The sequence below is a fragment of the Nomascus leucogenys genome, chromosome 19 (assembly GCF_006542625.1).
Source record: "Nomascus leucogenys isolate Asia chromosome 19, Asia_NLE_v1, whole genome shotgun sequence".
In the NCBI taxonomy this organism is placed as follows: Eukaryota; Metazoa; Chordata; class Mammalia; order Primates; family Hylobatidae; genus Nomascus; species Nomascus leucogenys.
This window is the reverse complement of record NC_044399.1, coordinates 72,727,534-72,741,774: the sequence shown is the minus strand read 5'-3', so window position 1 is coordinate 72,741,774 and position 14,241 is coordinate 72,727,534. Positions and strand designations below refer to the sequence as shown.

General features: G+C 47.0%; 1 protein-coding gene and 1 long non-coding RNA gene across 5 annotated transcripts; one reads left to right on the top strand and one right to left on the bottom strand.

Annotated features, from left to right (window-relative positions):
• Positions 1-4,304: 4,304 nt before the first annotated feature.
• ZNF232 (zinc finger protein 232) lies at positions 4,305-11,029 on the bottom strand. 4 transcript variants are annotated; one of them, XM_030800216.1, is made up of 4 exons: positions 10,441-11,029; positions 8,029-8,503; positions 7,561-7,687; positions 4,305-5,165 (listed from the first exon to the last, which is right to left on the bottom strand). In XM_030800216.1, exons 1-4 carry the CDS (start codon positions 10,461-10,463, stop codon positions 4,492-4,494), a joined length of 1,299 nt encoding a protein of 432 aa, XP_030656076.1. In that variant the 5' UTR covers positions 10,464-11,029; the 3' UTR covers positions 4,305-4,491. The 4 variants fall into 4 exon arrangements, with proteins under 4 accessions (XP_030656076.1, XP_030656077.1, XP_030656078.1 ...); XM_030800217.1 differs by having other exon boundaries at positions 4,305-5,174; positions 8,029-8,403; XM_030800218.1 differs by having other exon boundaries at positions 4,402-5,201.
• LOC115831535 lies at positions 10,670-13,015 on the top strand. Its single transcript, XR_004027041.1, has 3 exons — positions 10,670-10,759; positions 12,027-12,612; positions 12,791-13,015. It is a non-coding gene; the product is annotated as an uncharacterized LOC115831535 (long non-coding RNA).
• The last annotated feature ends 1,226 nt before the right edge of the window (positions 13,016-14,241 follow it).

The window sequence follows — 14,241 nt, the reverse complement described above, 5'->3', positions numbered from 1 at the left end:
GGGCAACATGGCAAAACCCTGTCCCTACAAAAAATACAAATATTAGTCAGGTGTGGTGCTGTGCACCTGTAGTCCCAGCTACTTGGAAGTCTAGGAGGTCGAGGCCACAGTGAACTATCAGCATGAGACCCCGTCTCAAAAAAAAAAAAAAAAAGAAAAAAGAAAGCTGGGCCAATGCTAAGACTCCTCCCATTTGTTTCCCTTCCCTCAGGGCTCTTTCACATTGCCTGTTGCCCAGTTCTAAAAATTATTGTTTCATATATTTTATCTGGCTTTTTAATGTGGGATGGTAAATTCAGTCCCTGTTACTCCATCATGGTTTCATGGTTGGAAGCAGAAAAAAGAAATTTACTTTTTTTTTTTTTTTTTAACAGGGTCTCACTTTGTCACCCAGGCTAGAGTGCAGTGGCACAATCTCGGCTCACTGCAGCCTCCACCTCCCAGGTTCAAGCAATCCTTTTGTGTCAGCCCCCCAAGTAGCTGGGATTACAGGTGTGTGCCACCATGCCTGGCTAATTTTTGTATTTTTTGTAGAGACGAGGTTTTGCCATGTTTCCCAGGCTGGTCAGGAACTCCTGAGCTCAAGTGATCCACCTACCTCAGCCCCCGAAAATGCTAGGATTACAGGCGTGAGCAACTGCGCCCAGCCAGATTTGCTCATTTGATATAAGGTTTATGTGTATGCCAATTCTGTGGCTGATGGAACTCTTTCAAGGCTTTCATTTTTTAAATAAAGACCTTCATTTCTCATTGTTCCATTAAGCAATTAAGGTGACAGCATTAATTTGCAGAATTAACAAGAATTAATTACATTTAATCAATTTTTTTTTTTTTTTGAGATGGAGTTTCGCTCTTGTTGTCCAGGCTGGAGTGCAGTGGCATGATCTCAGCTCACTGCAACCTCCGCCTCCTGGGTTCAAGCGATTCTCCTGCCTCAGCCTCCCAAGTAGCTGGGATTACAGGCACCCGCCACCATAGCCAGCTAATTTTTTGTAATTTTAGTAGAGATGGGGTTTCACCATGTTGGCCAGGCTGGTCTCAAACTCCTGAGCTCAGGTGATCCACCCGCCTCGGCTTCCCAAAGTGATGGGATTTCAGGCATGAGCCACCATGCCCATTCAATTACATTTAATTTTAAATTTAATTAAATTTTGCATTAATTCCTGGGCAGCAGAGATAGTCTCATCAGTGGGACCAAGCACTCATGTGTCTGGGAAGCAGTGCTGACTGGGACAGTGAGTTTGGCTTTCTCTGCTCCACAATTCAGGTTAGAAATGCAAAAGCCCCACTTTTCTTCCTTGCAGCTCTGAGTAAAGAGTACTGTGTGCACAGGCTTTGAAATCATATTTAGGTTCAGATCTTGGCTCTGGCACTTATCAATTATGTGGCCTTGGACAAATTATTTCATCTATTTTTGTCTTTTTCTCCATCCGTAACATTGCAACATAAAGCCTCCTTCTGAAGGTTAGTAGTACAGTTGAAACACCGCTTCAGTAATTTTCGGGTGCCTGGAAGAGGAAAGTGACTCCCTTAACCCTAAGCCCAAAGCTTCCCCATTTCCTTGTGCTCCCTGGTTTGCAGCTCTCCTCCCTCGCCCTCAGGGCTTACGGCCACACTGTCTGTAGGGCAGCTACTCTGCCACCTCTAGCCTCAGGGTCCTCTCGGGTGTGTGCAGAGGCAGGTGCCTGAGAAAGGCCTGTAGAATGGGGTTCCTGGACAGAGCCTAAGGCTCTTGGTAGGAAAACTTAGAGCCATCTGCACTGTTTGGTTTGACGTATAAACTGAGCTGGAGTCTAGAGGGAGGGTGGGCTGGTTTCTGCCTGGCAGTCAGATCTACCCCCAAAAGTCCTACTGATCTTGCCCCTTTCATACTTTCCAAATGTGTCTCCTCTTCTACATCCCCATGGCCACTCCCTCAGTTTAGGTAGCCATATTACTTGGAGGTTACCACAAGTCTCCTAATAAGAGTCTGTTTTCAGTTTTCCACACTGCAGATGAAGTGATCTTTCTGAAGTACACAACTGAGTGACTGAAGTTGTCACTCCCTAGTAATGGCTCCCCACTGCTCTTAAATCCAAATCCCTTAGCTGGCTTAACAGGCCTTGATAGCTGCTAAACTTCATCTCTCCAACCTCATCGAATGCATTTGTCCCTTGCACTCTATACAACAGGTACACTAAAAAATGGTTTTTTTTTTATTTTTAGATAGGATTTTGCTATGTTGCCCAGGCTGAACGACCTCAGCCTCCCAAGTAGCTGGGACTATAGGTACCTGCTACTGTGCCTGGCTTGTGTTGGTAGATATTTATCAACTAGCTAACAGCTAGTTCAAAACCAAAAAGTCTCTCATTTGCTGCATATGCTGACTTCCGTGGTGTGAATAGTCCTACCATGGCTAATTTCAATGCAGACTTGGGAAGAGATGTGCAAAACTGGATCTTGCCAGCCTGTACAGACCGGCTCTAGCACAACACTGGAATAGCCACACCCTATACAATAAGGTCTGAACTTCAATCTTGGTCAGGGGGATGTGGGCTCTTCTAAGTTTGCTTCTTGAGAATTCTCCCTCAGCCCTAGAGGTAGTAGTTGTTCCCTTTTCTGCCATTCCTATATTTTTTGACACAGTGTTTCACTCCATCACCCAGGCTGGGGTGCAGTGGTGTGATCATGACTTACTGTAGCCTCAACCTCCCAGGCTCAGGTGATTCTCCCACCTTAGCCTCCCAAGTAGCTGGGACTATAGGCACGCACCACCATACCTGGCTAATTTTTTGTATCTTTTTATAGAGATGGGGTTTCACCATGTTGCTCAGGCTGGTCTTGAACTCCTGGGTTCAGGCCATCTGCCCACCTTGGCCTCCCAAAGTGCTGGGATTATAGGAGTGAGCCATCATGCCTGGCCTATTCCTATATTCTTGTTTGAGATGGAGTCTCACTCTGTCGCCCAGGCTGGAGTGCAGCGGCACCATCTCGGCTCACTGCCACCTCCGCCTCCCGGGTTCAGGCAATTCTCCTACCTCAGCCACCTGAATAGCTGGGATTATAGGCACGCACCACCATGCCCGGATAATTTTTTTTTGTATTTTTAATAGAGACGGGGTTTCACCATGTTGGCCAGGCTGGTCTCAAACTCCTGACCTCAAGTGGTTCACCTGCCTCGGCCTCTCAACGTGTTTGGATTACAGGCGTGAGCTACCGTGCCCAGCCCCTATATTCTTTAGAGATCTCTTTACTCCCTTTAGCAGATAATCCCTTTTTACTAGTTAATACTTCTTTAAATTTTTCAAATTACTAGTGTGGTTTTTGTCCCCTGCCTGGACACTTGCAGATGTGACCCTGTCTGAGCCAGCAGACTAGCATGGGTCTGAGAAAGGGCGAGAACTGGTCAGGCACTGCAACTCATGCCTGTAATCCCCATACTTTGGAAGGCCAAGGCAGGAGGACTGCTTGAGGCCAGGAGTTTGGCACCAGCCTGGGCAACATAGTGAGACTCCATCTCTACCAAAAAAAAAAAAAAAAAAAAAAAAAAGGGAGCCAGACCAAAGACCCATTCACAATAAATACAAATATAACTAACACTTCCCGAGCAGCTGCTCAGTGCCAGGTTAAAAATTCTAATGAAGGCTGGGCGTGGTGGCTCACGCCTGTAATGCTAGCACTTTGGGAGGCCAAGGCGGGCGGATCATGAGGTCATGAGTTCAAGACCATCCTGGCTAACACAGTGAAAGCCGTCTCTACTAAAAATACCAAAAAATTAGCCACGCATGGTGGCGGGCACCTGTAGTCCCAGCTACTCGGGAGGCTGAGGCAGTAAACCCAGGAGGCGGTGCTTGCAGTGAGCCGAGATCACGCCACTGCACTCCAGCCTGGGTTACAGAGCAAGACTCTGTCTCAAAAAAAAAAAAATTCTAATGAAGTAGCCGGGCATGGTGGCTCAGGCCTGTAATCCCAGCACTTTGGGAGGCAGAGATGGGCAGATCACAAGGTCAAGAGATCAAGACCAGCCTGACCAACATGGTGAAACCCCGTCTCTACTAAAAATGTAAAAAATCAGCTGGGGATGGTGGTGCATGCCTGTAGTCCCACCTATTTGGGAGGCTGAGGCAGGAGGATCACTTGAACCCGGGAGGTGGAGGTTGCAGTGAGCTGAGATCGTGCCACTGCACTCCAGTCTGGTGACAGAGCAAGACTCCGTCTCAAACAACAACAAAATTCTAATGAAGTAGATATTGGTGGGCAAACTAGGCATATGCTAGAAAGGAGAAGCAAAACAACTTGGCTACTACTTGCAGCCAAAGGCATCCTAATTAATATCAGTATCTTAATCAAAGGACATGAAGGGATGATCTACAGGCAGAACTAAGTAAAGTTTTTCCTAAATCAAGAAAGACACAGGAAAAATCTTAAGGAGCTTACAACTTTTATGGGATCCAGTCCTAAAGTAGATTAAACCAATGTAGAATTCTGTCTGGAGATGTTCTCCCCTTCATTTCAATGGGAAGGCTCTTTTCTGGCATGAACTCTCCGATGTCTAATGAGCTCTGAGCACCATCCATAAGCTTTCCCACATTCTTTACATATAAAAGGTTTCTCTCCACTGTGAATTCTCCGGTGCTGACTTAGATAGGAGCTTTGACTAAAGGCCTTCCCACACTCATTACACTCATAGGGCTTCTCTCCTGAGTGAATCCTCTGATGCTGAACAAGATGAGCACCCCACCTGAAGGCCTTCCCACATTCATTACATTCGAAGGGTTTCTCTCCTGTATGAATTCTCTGATGCTGACCAAGGTTTGAGCTCTGTTTGAAAGTTTTCCCACAGTCACTACACTTATAGGGTTTCTCTCCAGAATGAACTCTCTGGTGGACAACAAGATGTGAGTTATAAATGAAGGTTTTACCACATTCGCTACATTCATGGTCTTTCTTCCCTGTGGGGATTTCCTTATGGGTGACAACCATCTGCCTGAGACCTTTCCCCTGAGCAGGGGACCACCTCAGTCTCTCCGCTTTGGCATTTCTCTGCTGCAGTTCTAAGGTACCCTCAGAGGTAGCTTCAAATGTAGAGGTGTCAGTAGCAAGTTTTTCTGAGAACACCTGTGATTCCACTTCAGTAATGGGTGGTTGTGGCAATGATCCTTTGTCCTTGGGCTCTGGGCCATCTTCTGTAACAACTGACAGAAAATGTAAATATACCTGTTCTGGATGTATGAGGAAATGACACTTAGATTAAAATGTACATTTCTGGAATGAAAACAAAATGCTTAAAAACTACTATATATATGACAAAGATTAGAAGAATATTTACTTGGATATTACCAACGGTTATCTCTTGGTGATGGTACTATACAGAGGAGAGGGTTTCTTCTTTTTAATTTCTCCCATTTATCTGCTTTTTTTCCCCTAATTTCTCCATAATGAAACACTAAAGAAGTTTTATTGAAAAAATGAAAGCAATTACAATGCATGGTCTTTTTAGGATTTTTCATATTTTCAAGGAATCAGGGAATGATGTTGTGAAGGGAAAAACAAGAAAGAATCATTAGGGTTAAGGAAAAGGGAGGTTTCTAAAGGCAAAAAAACTGTGCCCTTCCTGGCTCTGCAACCTTCACCTCTTCCCATCCATTTCCCAGCTGCATAAATCTATAGCCTCTTTAGACGATCCTCAACTAACTGCTTCCTTTATCAAAAGGAGGACTTCCAGCTCCCTGCCTCCTATCTGCTTGGTGCTCTCTGCCTTTCTCTTCCTTAAAAAAGGGAAAAAGAGTGTGTTGCCGGGAGCCGTGGCTCACGCCTGTAACCCCAGCACTTTGGGAGGCCAGGGCAGGCGGATCACAACATCAGGAGATTGAGACCAGCCTGGCCAATATGGTGAAACCCCGTCTCTACTAAAAATACGGAAAATTAGCCAGGCGTGGTGGCGGGCGCCTGCAGTCCCAGCTGCTCGGGAGGCTGAGGGAGGAGAATGGTGTGAACCCGGGAGGCGGAGCTCACAGTGAGCCGAGATCATGCCACTGCACTCCAGCCTGGGCGACAGAGTGAGACTCCATCTCAAAAAGGAAAAAAAAAAAAAAAAGAGTGAGTTGCCTTTTTGTTTTTAAATGTCCATAGCACATTTTATGTTTTATCTGTTGTAATGCTCCCTATAGCCTAAGGAGAACGGAAACCAATTGCTTTAAGATAACTCAAGGTCATTTGACTTTTTTTTTTTTTTTTTGACAGAGTCTTGCTCTGTTGCCCAGGCTGGAGTGTAGTGGCATGATCTTGGCTCACTGCAACCTCTGCTTCCCTGGTTCAAGTGATTCTCGTGCCTCAGCCTCCCCAGTAGCTGGGATTACAGGCGCATACCACCACACCCGGCTAATTTTTGAATTTTTAGTAGAGACGGGGTTTCACCATGTTGGCCAGGCTGGTCGCGAACCACTGACCCCAAGTGATCCGCCTGCTTCAGCCTCCCAAAGTGCTGGGATTATAGGCGTGAGCCACCGTGCCCAGCCAAGATCATTTGATTTTTTAAAAATTCATTTTTTCAGGTTAAATGCTGTGGTTAAAAAAATCTGAAATATGCTTGCTATATATATAAAAAAAATCACACAATAGCTAGCTTCTTTTTGAAAGTAAAGTAATGAAATTGATAAATGAATAGAGGCTTACTAAACAAAAGTAAAGGAGACAAGAAAAAGTCTAGAAAAAAGGCAGGGAAGAAAGAAGAGCTAAGAAGTAGAAACATACTTTTGGAACAGAGTCTAATTAATCACCATTTAACTAACAAGAATTTGATGACAGGCTGTATCTCACATAGGAGTGCTTTATGGCTTAAAAAGTGTTTTGCGGGGCCTCAGGAAGTTTAAAAAAAAAAAAAAAAGGATCTCAAGGCTGGCCTCTAGCTCAGGGCAGTTATTATAGACTAGGAGTTAAGTGCAGTGGAGATGATAAGGCATAAGTGAATGAACTATTTCCTGGTCCTGATTCAGGGCTCTCTAAAGTTAAGAGATGCTGGTTAGCCGGGCGCGGTGGCTCAAGCCTGTAATCCCAGCACTTTGGGAGGCCGAGGCGGGCGGATCACGAGGTCAGGAGATCGAGACCATCCTGGCTAACATGGTGAAACCCCGTCTCTACTAAAAATACAAAAAATTAGCCGGGCGTGTTGGTGGGCGCCTGTAGTCCCAGCTACTCGGGAGGCTGAGGCAGGAGAATGGCGTGAACCCAGGAGGTGGAGGTTGCGGTGAGCCGAGATCACGCCAGTGCACTCCAGCCTTGGGGAGAGAGAAAGACTCTGTCTCAAAAAAAAAAAGAGGATGCTGGCCAGGCTTTATATCCAGGTATGACCCAAGTTCAGCTTAATCCTCAGAGCTATCTTATAAGGTAGTTTATTCTTACTCCTAATTTTACGAGTGATGAAACAGGCAAAGTCTCTCACCTAAGATATAAGAATAGTAAGGCTGTGATGATACCAAACATTTAAGCACTTACTACTATTTACCCTTTATAGGTACTAGGTACTGTGCCCTTTATAGTCCCTCTTTCTCCTCTCCCTCCCCACAGAATCCTGCTCCTCACCACTCTTTGGGAAAGGCTGGGTCTCCTTAGGCTGGAGCTGGATGCTCAGTGCTTCCTGGGCTGCTCCCAGAGATTCCTTCTTCTCCCATGGCTCTTCCTGTGCAGGTCCATGTGCAGGGCCTGGGACCTGGAGGTGATCAGGCACCACTCAGTTTAAATTTTCTTCAAATTACTAGTGTGGTTTCTGTCCCCTGCCTGGACACTTGCAGATGTGACCCTCCTTGGACCAAAGCTTCCAAGGAGACTTTAGAGAGCCTCCTCGGAGTCAGCACAAGGGAAGAAGAGGAGCTAGAGTCTCTTTCTCATTCAGGGCTCGAGGGCAGAAAAGACAGACACAGAAACACATACTAACTGCTCTACCTGGCCCAAGAGAGGTTTGAACTTGGCAACTCCCCCTACTGCTGCCCCTCTGTCCAGCCTGAAGATCATTGATCTGGCTCCCATAACAGACCAAATCCCCTTTCCCACCTGCGGCTCTGGTTCAAGTCCTTTCTCTAAATCCTCCAGCACAGTCACAGCCTCCTCTCCACTGTTAGGGTGATGTCCCCGCACCCAGGATTGGAGCTCCTCAGGCAGGATGGTCAAGAATTGTTCCAGCACCAGGAACTCCAGGATCTGCTCCTTCGTGTGTTTCTCTGGCCTCAGCCACTCACAGCAGAGTACTCGTAGTTGGCTCAAGGCCTCCCGGGGACCAGGAGTCTCCTGGTAGCGGAGATGCCTAAAGCGTTGGCGGAAGATCTCTTGACTGGTAGAGTGGTTCCCAGCTAGCCTGGTCTCATACTCACAAGACTGTTCCTCTTCCTTTGGTTCCATCATCATAATCTTCTCTTGTCCCTGTGTACCCTGAAGGGCCAGAGTTTCAGCTGCTGTTAATGATACAGCCATTCTAGTCTGCACTAGCTCTGCAGAAGGCTCATACCAGCTGGAATCTTGCAAGGGCCCCCTGTAACATAAGAAGAAATCATTCCTCTTTTTTTTTTTTTTTAAGACAGTCTTTCTCTGTTACCTAGGCTGGAGTGCAGTGGCATGATCTCAGCTCACTGCAACCTCCACTCCCAGGGTTCTAGCGATTCTACCTCAGCTTCCCAAGTAGCTGGGATTACAGGCGCCGCCACCACACTCAGCTAATTTTTTTGTATTTTTAGTACGGACAGGGTTTTGCCATATTGGCCAGGCTGGTCTTGAATCCTGACCTCAGGTGACCCACCTGCCTCGGCCTCCCAAAGTGGTAGGATTACAGGCATGAGCCACCGCGCCCACCCTCCTCTTCTTTTTTTCATTCATTGAACATATACATATACTCAGCACTGCAAAAAGCCAAACCCTGTACTATGCCCTGTAGTCCCGCTTTTTCTTCCACCCCTCCCCAGAATTCTGCTGCACTAAGTCAATGTTTTTGAGAAACTTGCATTGTGGTAGAGACGGGGGATGTAAAGTGGTTTTCTATAATACAACTAAATAAATGCCATTAACAGGAAAAATATATCAAGAAAAAAAAAGTTCTGGGGGCCTATGGGAAGAAATGACTATTGGGAAGAAATAAGTTTGAAGCAAAACCCAAGTTTCCAGATGCAGAGCCCAGAGCCGAGCAGCTTTCAGTGCAAGGTGGAATGTGTTGGGGAGGCAGCCTCCTCTGAGATTGCTCCTCCCTGCTTTCAAAAATTTCTGAAGTAGTAGCTACAGCAAAAGAAAAATATAAGTCCCCTCTAAGGAGCTGGATCTCATTCAAATGCCGAAGCCCTATTAAGGGGCAGCTATGAACAAGTCTCGGGTACAGTGACCTGGGCCAAGGAAATCTAACAGGTGTAAACCAAAAAAGCATCTGAGATAGGTCTCAACCACTTTAGGGGTTATTTTGCTAAGGTTGAGGATGCACCCAGGAAAAAGACACACAAGCCACAGTAGGATCCGTGGCCAGCACCTTTACCAAAGAGGGTTTTGAGGGCTTCAATTTAATGGGGAGAAAGCTGGCAGGAGGGGAAGGAGGAAAGAAGAGGGAGGGTATGTAGTGTGGTAAGTGGCCACATTCTTGTGAGGATTTGATTAGAGCTCACTGAATCCATATGTTGCACGTGAAAAGAGGAAGTCAATTATGAATTTGTCTTGTGCTCAGTAAATCTGCATTTTGCACAAGATAAAGTAGACATAGAGTAGAGGAAGAAGTCAAATACGCTTTGTCTCTGGGTGGGTGGAGGAACGATTTCTAGTCTTGTCCGGTGAAACTGGGCTGTTCATTTCCATTGCCAGGGTGAGGGAGGCCACCCGGGGGCACATGTTGCTTTCTATCTTGCAGCTATCGGTTTAGGAACAAAAGGAAAAGCAGTTTTTTCCGTGACTCAGTTTCCAAGCTTAACTTTTCCCTTTGGCATAGTAAGTTTGGGGTTCTGAGATTTTATTTTCCTTTCACACAGAGACGGAGGTGGGACGCATCAGAGGCCACGAAAGGAGCACAAAGGGGGACCGCTGGCCTAAGACAAAGGAGGCGCGAAGAAAAACGCGGAGCTCGTGTCTCCCAGGGTGATGCCCGGCGGCGCTGGCCCCAGCAAAACTTCTCTACCCCGGCCTCGGGCAGGTGCCCGCCCGGGAGCCCGGGGAGGGGGCTGTCATCCTGGCCAGGTACAACTCCCCATCCCACCCTTCACTCCCTACCCAGGGGTCTCGAGAAAAGAGAAGAGGAACATCAAGACCCCCCTCCACGGCACGTGACGCGACGCAACGCGGGTAGCGCAGCGCGGGCACCGTGGGCAACCCAAACCCCTCTCCACACACACCCGCGGAGCTGCCTGCCAGGTCTGCTCACTGCAGAGCCGCCGCTGCCTGCGAGACGGGCAAAAGCCAAGCCGCGAGGTGGATCTCGGGGAAGCCGCCGCCAACACTCACCTCACAGGACTAAGAGGTTCCATCGGGGCGCTGCCCCGAACCGCGCCACTTACAGCCCTCACCCTAGCTGCAGGTCTGCGCCTGCGCAGGTCGCCGCCTCGGCCTCCATCTCCCAAAATCCTCCTCGCCGCCGGCTTCCGCTGGCGGACTTCGGCCCAGGCGCGTGGGCGCTGCCGAGAGGCTGGGAGCCCGGGAACCGGTTCCTGGACTTCAGCGGAGCGGGAAACAGCGCGCCGCCTGCACGACTGGACTGGAGGGGCCGGGTGCCCTGGAGGCCCCTGGGAATTGCAGTCCTTGCGCAGGCGGAGACCGAGCCCTTGTAAGCGGGTGACCAAGTTTGGCGGGTCTCTTGTGGAATTGTACCTGAAGGGCGGTGGTGGCGGACAGATGTCAGAGAAATTCTGGCCTTGTCCATGACCTGTGGTAACACACCTCCAGTTCTGTTTTCCAATTACCTCTTCCCAGACCTGATGAGAGGGTCACAGCTAAGGAAGACGGTCGTTTCCACGAAAAAATATTCCCCAACCACTAGCCGATACAATTCCTGGGGCGTGGGGGGAGGGGAGGAGAAAAAAGAATTCTAAGGTTAATTTTATTGCGATGGGGGAAATAGGGGTTGGTGTTTTTTTTGTTGTTGTTGTTTATTTTTTATTTTATTTATTTATTTATTTGAGACGGAGTCTTGCTCTGTTGCCCAGGCTGGAGTGCAGTGGCGCGATCTCCGCTCACTGCAAGCTCCGCCTCCCGGGTTCACGCCATTCTCCTGCCTCAGCCTCCCTAGTAGCTGGCACTACAGGCGCCAGCCACCACGCACGGCTAATTTTTTGTATTTTTAGTAGAGACGGAGTTTCACCATGTTAGCCAGGATGGTCTCGATCTCCTGACTTCGTGATCCGCCCGCCTCGGCCTCCCAAAGTGCTGGGATTGCAGGCGCCCGGCCGATTATTTTTTATTTTTTTTGAGACATGGTGGCCAACATGGTGAAACCCTGTCTCTATTAAAAATACAAAAAGGTTAGCCGGGCGTGGTGGCGGGCGCCTGTAGTCCCCACTACTCAGGAGGCAGGAGAATCGTTTGAACTCGGGAGGCAGAGGTTGCAATGAGCTGAGATCGTGCCACTGCACTCCAGCCTGGGCGACAGAGCGAGACTCCGTCTCAAAAAAAAAAAAATTAATTAAAAATAAATTATCTCACTATCAAATTTGCAGGATATTGATTGATCCGGTCTCTCAATACTTTTATAAAATAGCTTAATCCTAGTCTCTCCAAGAAAAATTGTTGTTCAACTGTGTAGTACCATAGTAACAGTTCTCAGATTCTCAGATTATTAAATTTGTTTCTCCAAGATATAGTATCCTTGAAAATGTGCATTAACACCCCCATGGCTGGGGGATATATTATATTTTTTCCTTCAAAGTGCCGCTGATAATTACTGCACGTAGGAGCTATGGATAAAAATAGTTATCATTTGTTGAATGTCTACTATGTGTCTAGAACTATGCTAGGAACTTAATGAAATTGTCTCATTTAGTCTTCACAGTTGCTCCACAAGGGATTGTATTAATGTCATTATCTTGATTTTACAGATGAGAAAACTCAAGACTCAGAAACAATAAAGGTTACAGAGATGAAATTGACAGAGGCTGTATTTCAATATGTCAAACTTCACTGTGCCATTATACTTTTAAATCCTACAGAATAGATTGAATCTACTTTTACATGAAAGAAGACAATGGGTCCTATGACTTACTGTCAATTCCCTTTTCCTGATTTAATTAGCTGCTTCTGTATCTAATTTTGCTAGGAATGGAGGAATAAGACAAATTCCCTAAACTACATATTGACATTTGTACTAATATGAAAACCTCAAGTCCATTTGCAGACTTTTGGATTAGATTCTGTCCCAGAAAGACATCCACCCTAGAGTTCAGGATATCATACCCATTTTACTGTTCCCCTGGCACAGTTCATAGTAAGGAAAAAAAGACAAGGGGAAAGCTATTAGATTCTCGGTGCTGCCAAACAGGACACACAAGGACACCATTTTGTGATGATGATGGTGCTTTATGCAGCTTCCACCATTTACAAGATTTTCCTGTGGTGTGGAACCTCTGATGATAAAGCAAAGGAACTAGAAGCTTATTCCAGTCAAGATTTCTGATTTATCTCGTGGTAAGCATTTGGGAAGGACATACCTGCACGTGACCTGAGACTAAGTACTATACACTGAATCAGACGAAAATTGCTCTTAGGAAGCTTAGAATTTTCCAAGTAGTTATGATAAAAACAAACTCTCCTTCTCTCTTCCTATATGTACATACTGACATCTTTATCTTTACTGTTTTCCTAGGGTTACGATTCTGTATGGTTTCTTTGGTGCTGCATTAGACCTGAGCTCTGATTGAAAATTCTTCCACGCTCACTACATTCCAAAACTTTATCTCCAATATGAATTTCCAGATGCCTCACAAGGTCTGAGCTCCATCTGAAGGCTTTTCCGTGCTTGTCACATTCATAGGGCTTTTCTCCACTATGAATTCTATGATGTCAAATAAGGTGTGAGCTCTGATTACAAGTCTTTGAACATTCATTGCATTCATAAAGTTTCTTTCCACTGTGAATTCTTTGATGCTGAATAAGTTGTGAGCTCCCCTTCAAATCTTTCCCACACCCAATGCATTTATAAGGCCTCTCACCTTATATGGATTCTCTGATGTTCTGTAAGGACTGAGTTCTGGCCAGGCGCAGTGGCTCACGCCTGTAATCCCAGCACTTTGAGAAACCGAGGCGGGTGGATCAGCTGAGCTCAGAAGTTCGAGACCAGCCTGGCCAGCATGGTGAAACCCCCTCTCTACTAAAAATACAAAAATTAGCCGGGTGTGGTGGTGGGTGCCTGCAATCCCAGCTAATCGGGAGGCTAGGGCAGGAGAATTACTTGAACCTGGGAGGTGGAGGTTGCAGTGAGCCAAGATCAGGCCAGTGCACTCCAGCCTGGCAGCAGTGTGAGACCCTGTCTTAGAAAATAACAAACAAAAAAGACACCAGAGGGCTTTGGGTCTCTCTGCCATGTGAGGACCCTGTGAGAAGGCAGCCAGGGAGCTCTCACCAGAACCTGACCATGTTGGGCCCTGGTCACAGCCTTGCAGCCTCCAAAACTGTGAGAAAATAAATTTCTGTTGTCTGGCATCCAGTCTGGTATTTTGTTATGGCAGCCCAAGCTAAGACAAAGGAAAACGGGGCTAATGCAGGGGTGGGGACTTCAGGTAGAAGGACCCCATGTCAAAAGTCAAAGCTAAAAATTCTGGAACGAGCCAGGAAGGCATCAGGATGTCTCATTTTATTTGCTAGAGGCATGTTTGGGGGGTGGGGCAGTGGGTGGGTGGAAGGAGATGTGACCAGTGAACCTCTGACTTTTGATTTAGTTATTTCAAAACAAGGAACAGAGGGCCGGATGTGGTGGGTCATGCCTGTAATTCCAGCACTTTGCGAGGCTGAGGCCGGTGGATCACCTGAGGTCAGGCGTTCAAGACCAGCCTGGCCAACATGGTAAAACCCGCTCTCTACTAAAAATACAAAATTAGCCTGGCGTGGTGGTGGGCACCTGTAATCCCAGCTACTCGGGAGGCAGAGGCAGGACAATAGCTTTAACCCGGGAGGCGGAGGTTACAGTGAGCCGAGATGGCGCCACTGCACTCCAGCTTGGGCAACAGAGCAAGACTCCGTCTCCAAAAACACACACACACAAGACCCAAAACGGAACAGAGGCAGTTCTGTATTCCAGAGGGATTTATTTGTGATGCC